This window comes from Hyperolius riggenbachi, chromosome 1 (assembly GCF_040937935.1).
Source record: "Hyperolius riggenbachi isolate aHypRig1 chromosome 1, aHypRig1.pri, whole genome shotgun sequence".
In the NCBI taxonomy this organism is placed as follows: Eukaryota; Metazoa; Chordata; class Amphibia; order Anura; family Hyperoliidae; genus Hyperolius; species Hyperolius riggenbachi.
Genome location: NC_090646.1, coordinates 615,616,085 through 615,622,084, shown reverse-complemented (window position 1 = coordinate 615,622,084; position 6,000 = coordinate 615,616,085). Strand labels below are relative to the sequence as shown.

General features: G+C 45.1%; 1 protein-coding gene across 5 annotated transcripts in view; it reads right to left on the bottom strand.

The window, feature by feature from the left end:
• Positions 1 to 930: 930 nt before the first annotated feature.
• The window catches only part of FYB1 (FYN binding protein 1), a 226,512-nt gene continuing 221,442 nt past the window's right edge, over positions 931 to 6,000 (bottom strand). For all 5 annotated transcript variants that reach the window (XM_068250375.1, XM_068250408.1, XM_068250401.1 and 2 more), the window contains one exon: positions 931 to 2,717. In XM_068250375.1, the coding sequence (XP_068106476.1) occupies positions 2,695 to 2,717 (23 nt within the window). In that variant the 3' untranslated portion in view covers positions 931 to 2,694. The remainder of the gene's footprint in view (positions 2,718 to 6,000) is intronic.

Here is a 6,000-nt window from a genome sequence, read left to right as displayed (position 1 = left end):
ATAACAGAGAAAGGAGAACATTACTGACAGAGAGTAAAACTTCAAAAATAACTGTGAAGCTTAACAGGTTTTAAAAGTATTACATTCTAAAAGTAAAATGTCACCTTTATTTAAAAAAAATAAAAAAATTGAGATGTGTATCAGAAGTCATTTTCTAATTTGTTATCATTAAAGTGGACCTGAACTCAGAACTTCCTCTCTGCCCCATAAGATAAGCAACAGCATAATAACCTTTACAGAAAAACATTTCTTTTGTTACAGCTGATACAAATCCTGCAATAAATATGCAGTGTGTCTACTTCCTGCTTTCATGGAAGCAGACACAGGGTTAACATCCTGTGTCCTCTGCCCCCCGGGGGACATACGCCTGAATAAGAGATATCACCAGACATGACACAACAAGCCAGTAAGAAATTAAAAACATTGTTAAAGAGACTCTGTAACAACAAAAACCTCCCCTGGGGGGTACTCACCTCGGGTGGGGGAAGCCTCCGGATCCTAATGAGGCTTCCCACGCCGTCCTCTGTCCCACGGGGGTCTCGCCGCAGCCCTCCGAACAGCCGGCGACTGTGCCGACTGTCAGTTCAATATTTACCTTTGCTGGCTCCAGCGGGGGCGCTGTGGCGACTTTCGGCACGGAAATAGACGGAAATACCCGATCTCCGTCGGGTCCGCTCTACTGCGCAGGCGCCGGAAACTTGCGCCTGCGCAGTAGAGCAGACCCGACGGCAATCGGGTATTTCCGCCTACTTCGGCGCCGAGAGGCATCAGAGCGCCTGCGCAGGAGCCAGGAAGGTAAATATTGCGTCACCGCTGTACGGAGGGCTACAGCGGGACCCCCGAGGGACGCAGGACGGCGTGGGAAGCCTCATTAGGATCCTGAGGCTTCCCCCACCCAAGGCGAGTACCCCCCAGGGGCCATTTTGTCGTTACAGTTCCTCTTTAAGGCCTTGTTCACATCTAAAATCGAAATCCCTGACACTAGCGTTTTGCGATTTTTTGCGCAATTATTTTTAGCGCCTCCTGTCGCTTACCCGCGCATTGGGATTTTTTGTAAAGTGCTTTTCTAAGCGCTTTTGCAGAGCAATTTGTTTTTTCACCTCCTGACGCAAGTCAGGCAGTGAACTCTTTGACCCAGAAAATAATAAATACAATGTATTTATTCATGAATGCGCTGGGGAAATCGCTATACAAAGCGCTTTTTCAAGCATTTTGTGATTTCCCTATAATTTCCATTGAGGCAAATCGCCCCAAAAATAGTACAGGCAGTGCTTTGGTGAGCGGATCATAATAGAACCGCTCAGATGTGAACACTCTCATAGGGAATCATTGCACAGGCGTTTTTAGGGCGATTTTTGAAATCGACAGCACTTAAAAAGTCTTGAAAGCGCCCTTAGTGTGAACAAACCCTAAACGTTATTTCTGGCCAATCACATAATCAAATAAGAGTTAAGAAAGACTTGCTGAATAAAAACAACCTTCCCTAAAATGTATGTGGCCCTGTAGTGTATCCATTCATATGAACACATCTGATCTGTAATATCAGATCCTGAAACAGGAGTGTTTAATAAAAGCTCTCATGCTGTTTTCACCCTAAAAAAAACATGTATTCTGTCTCATGCAGCCATATGTACAAATCCTGTACAAATACACAAATACATCATTAAAGGACCACTATAGATCACTATAGTGAAAAATTGTAAAATGTTAAATGTATACTTACTAAACTAACATATGTACTAAAATGTACATCTCTCCCTGAGTAAAATGCATTATTAATTACTTTTTGTCCTATGTTACGGTTACTTGCAATAGGTAGTAAAAAGCTGATAGATCTGACAGATTTTGGACGAGTCCATCTCCTCAAAGCTGTCCCTGGAAAGTATCTATACAAATATGTCATCCAGGTTCCCTACTTATTTGGACACAATTTTGGCAGTTGGACTGAGCTACTGCAGGAGTCATTTTGTACATAAAGAAATAACTGAGAATCCCCCATGAGAAGATGGACTAGTCCAAAACTTGTCTGATTTTCACTGACTACTGTAAGTAACAGAAACTTAGGAAAAAAAGTAGTTTATGGTGCATTTTACACTGGAAAAAAAAATTACATTTATATGCAGTATTTTATATTTTACAATTTTTCTCAATAGTTGTCCTTTAAATCTGCAGCATAACTTGCTGACTCCCATGTGATCCTTGCCCCGCCCTTTTGATGATTCATGGTGTCTTCTCAAGCCTGAAGGCTTGTGTTGAAGTAGGAGTCAGTATAACCAAGCTTGAGTGAGTGGAAGGACTTTTTCATATGACTGGATAAGACAAAATAAAGTTTTACAGTGTAAAAAAAAAAACATCTTTGCTTGTATTAAATACTTCTGTTTCAGGATATACTGTAACTTTGGATTTACAATATATGCATGAATCCACTACAGGGTCACTTTCAAGTCCACATTACAAACAGATATTTTTAATGAACAGTATAACAACAATCCACAAATAATTTCCATCTTCAGAAAGTATGTGCGGAAAACAATAGCAAATTTTTGCAAGAAAAATGAATGTGCAAACTATTTTACAATAGACATATTTACAACAGTGCTATGGAAGTTCAACAATCTCTTTTTCTTGCCCGATGACATTCTGCAGAGAACGTGACGTGTGTGTGTGAAGATTCAGGCAGGCATCACGTTATGTTCAGTCATTGTCGTAGATGCAATCTGTGAATCAACAGAGCAATAAATCACAACCGTGGTTATGGAATTGCCATAAATATATCAGTGCTACACAAACCTTTTTAAACTAATGTTATGAAACATTATTCAAATAGGGCGGGGATATCCAGAAGTATCATGATCAGTGACCGGGTGGCCCATGATGCCGAGTGAGGCAAGTTCCTCAGGTGGTAATGGGCCCTGGGGCGGCACCACTCCCCTCCATCTCCGCGGCATCCTGACAGCTACCCCCTCCCTCCCCGCGGCCGCTTCCTCTATGTTCCTCCCCGGCCCCTCTCCTCCATCATTGAAGATTTCTGAAGTTCCGATCAGACAGGCACAGCAGCGTGCGACCCGGCTGCTGTGCAGAGGAAACAGAACAGCGGTTCCCTTCAGCGGCGATATATGCATTACCATGGGAACCGCTATTCTGGATATCCCCGCCAGCTCACAAAGTAACAGAGCAGGGGGGAGGGAGGGGGGAGCAGGCAGGGACTTGGGGCAACTATACTACCTACCTATACTGGGGTGTGGGCGCACCCCCACATGTTTGCCTCAGGCATCTCTGGTATCCTTTAAGCCTGCTCTGCTCATTGCAGTTTGTCTGTGATAGCGAATAGTTGGGTTAGCGCTACTCTGCTGGCTGAGAGTTTTGTAGATTATCTTGTGGATAACCTTTTACCTGACCTTGACTGGTACCGCGATTATCTACTGTGTATGACCCCTGGACCTAGACTCACTTCTGCCTTACGATTTTGAGCCATCTGATTCTAACTATCAGTTACTAACTCGGACTGACATAAAGGAACACTATTGCGAAAAAAGTAGGCAGTTAAAGAGAATCTGTATTGTTAAAATCACACAAAAGTAAACATACCAGTGCGTTAGGAGACATCTCCTATTACCCTCTGTCACAATTTCGCCGCTCCCCGCCGCATTAAGGGCTGGTTCAGACGGACGTTTGCAGAGCGTTTACTGCCAGCATTCGGGGCTTGGCGTTAAACGCTCCCATTCAAGTGAATGGGAGCGTTTGTACCAAGCTTTCATGCGCGTTTGCACAAACGCGGCGTTCGGGTCCCGATTTTCACTGGCGTTCAAGGAGCCCCTGGAAGCTACATGTTGCTTCCAGGGGTGGTTAACCGCGACGGGTAATGTCCCCCTAGGGGAAGAAAAAACGCGACCGCATCCGAACGTAATGCGAACGCTGCTGAAAGCCTGAACGCATCACGAACGCAACGCCAACGAACGCGACGCCTCCAAACGTCCGTCTGAACCAGCCCTAAAAGTGGTTAACCACTTCCGGATACCGGGTGGTTTTGCTGATCGGTGCTGCGTGGGCTCTCCAGCCCGCAGCACCGATCAGCTAGCAGCCAGGCCGATCAGACTTCCCCCCTTTTTTCCCCACTAGGGGGATGTCCTGCTAGGGGGGTGTGATCGCCGCCGGCTGCTTGCGCTTGCGGGGGGGCTCTCTTCAAAGCCCCCCTCCGCAGCGCTTCCTGGCCGCCTTCCCCTTCCCTCCCTCTACCTCCCCCTGTGAGCGGCGCAGGACGGAATTCCGTCCTGCGCCGGATAGGATAGGCTTCAGCCTATCAGGTGCCAGCGGTCCCCGGCCAATCAGAGGCCGGGGATCGCCGATCTCCGCCACGGCGCTGCTGCGCAGCAGCGCCGTATACATGTAAACACCGGGGAAGATCTTCCTCGTGTGTTTACATTTACCCTGCGAGCCACGATCGGAGGCTCGCAGGGTGTTCACGGAGACACCCTCCGTGAACTGACATGGAACGGCCGCTCATATGAGCGGCCGTTTCCATGCAATCCACTTCAGGATTCAGGGGCGTAGTTAAGCGTACGCCGAATCCTGAAGTGGTTAAAAAACAGTTTTAAAAAGTTTGTTTATAAACAAACAAAATGGCCACCAAAACAGGAAGTAGGTTGATGTACAGTATGTCCACACATAGAAAATACATTCATACACAAGCAGGCTGTATACAGCCTTACTTTTGAATCTCAAGAGATCATTTGTGTGTTTCTTTCCCCCTGCATCTCTCATGCATTGAAGTTTCAGGCTGCTATTCTCTTCCTGCAAACAGCTTTGCCCTTGTCTGTAATTCCTCAGTATGTGAAAGCCCAGCCAGCTCAGAGGACGATTTATCCAGCTTGTAAAAGATGAGAGAAGAGAGAAGCTGCTCTAATCTAAATAACACACAGGCAGTGTGCATAGAGGGGCCTGGAAGGGGGAGTTCATAACAGAACCACAACACTGAAGAACTTGGCAGCTTTCCAGACACAGGCCGACAAGTCTGACAAGAGAGAGATAAGTTGATTTATTACAGAGACTGTGATAGTACAAAGTGCTGCAGTAAGCCAGAACACATTAGAATAGCTTTTGGAACTTGTAGGATGATAAAAAACAGGATGCAATTTTTGTTACGGAGTCTCTTTAAAATCTGACAGAACTGACAGGTTTTGGGCTAGTCCATCTCTTCATGAGGGATTCTCAGGGTTTTTCTATGTTTTCAACAGCATTTCCTGAACAGCAGTTGCAAAGTCTAACTGACAAAATAGTGTGCAAGTGATTAGGGAGGCTGGTTGACATCTTACTATTTTGGCAGTTAAACTGCTGTTCAGGAAATGCTGTTGAAAACACAGAAAACCCTGAGAATCCCCCATGAGGAGATGGACTGGGCCTCACATGTACTGTATGTAGTTGTTATACATAGACTCATGCATGTATGTAGACATTATACATAGACCTGTTCATGTATGCAGGAGTTATACATAGATGTAGTTATACATACTCTTATTCATGTATGAAGAAGCTATACATACTCTTATTTATGTGCATAGGAGTTACACATAGGTTTGATTGTGTGGGTAGGCATTTTAAAGAGGAACTGTGACCAAGGACTGAACTTCATCCCAATCAGTAGCTGATACCCCCTTTTTGTGTGGGAAATCTATTCCTTTTCTCGAATCAGCAATGTCTGCATGGCTTCACAGACAGTTTCCTGTCTGTGAACCTTGTTGCATTGTGGGAAATAACGGCTGCTTTGAACTCCCAAGCAACCAGTATCTCCCTCTGTGCATGTACTATATATCTAGGGAAAAAAATAACCTTTCAGCCTATCGCATTGTTAAAGAGGAACTTTAGCCTAAACAAACATACTGTCATTAACCCTCCTGGCGGTCTATTAGAAACCGCCAGGAGGCAGCGCAGCACTATTTTTTTTATTTTTTATATTTTTTAAATCATGTAGCAAGCTTAGGGCATCCCCCCGCCCGCTTCGAT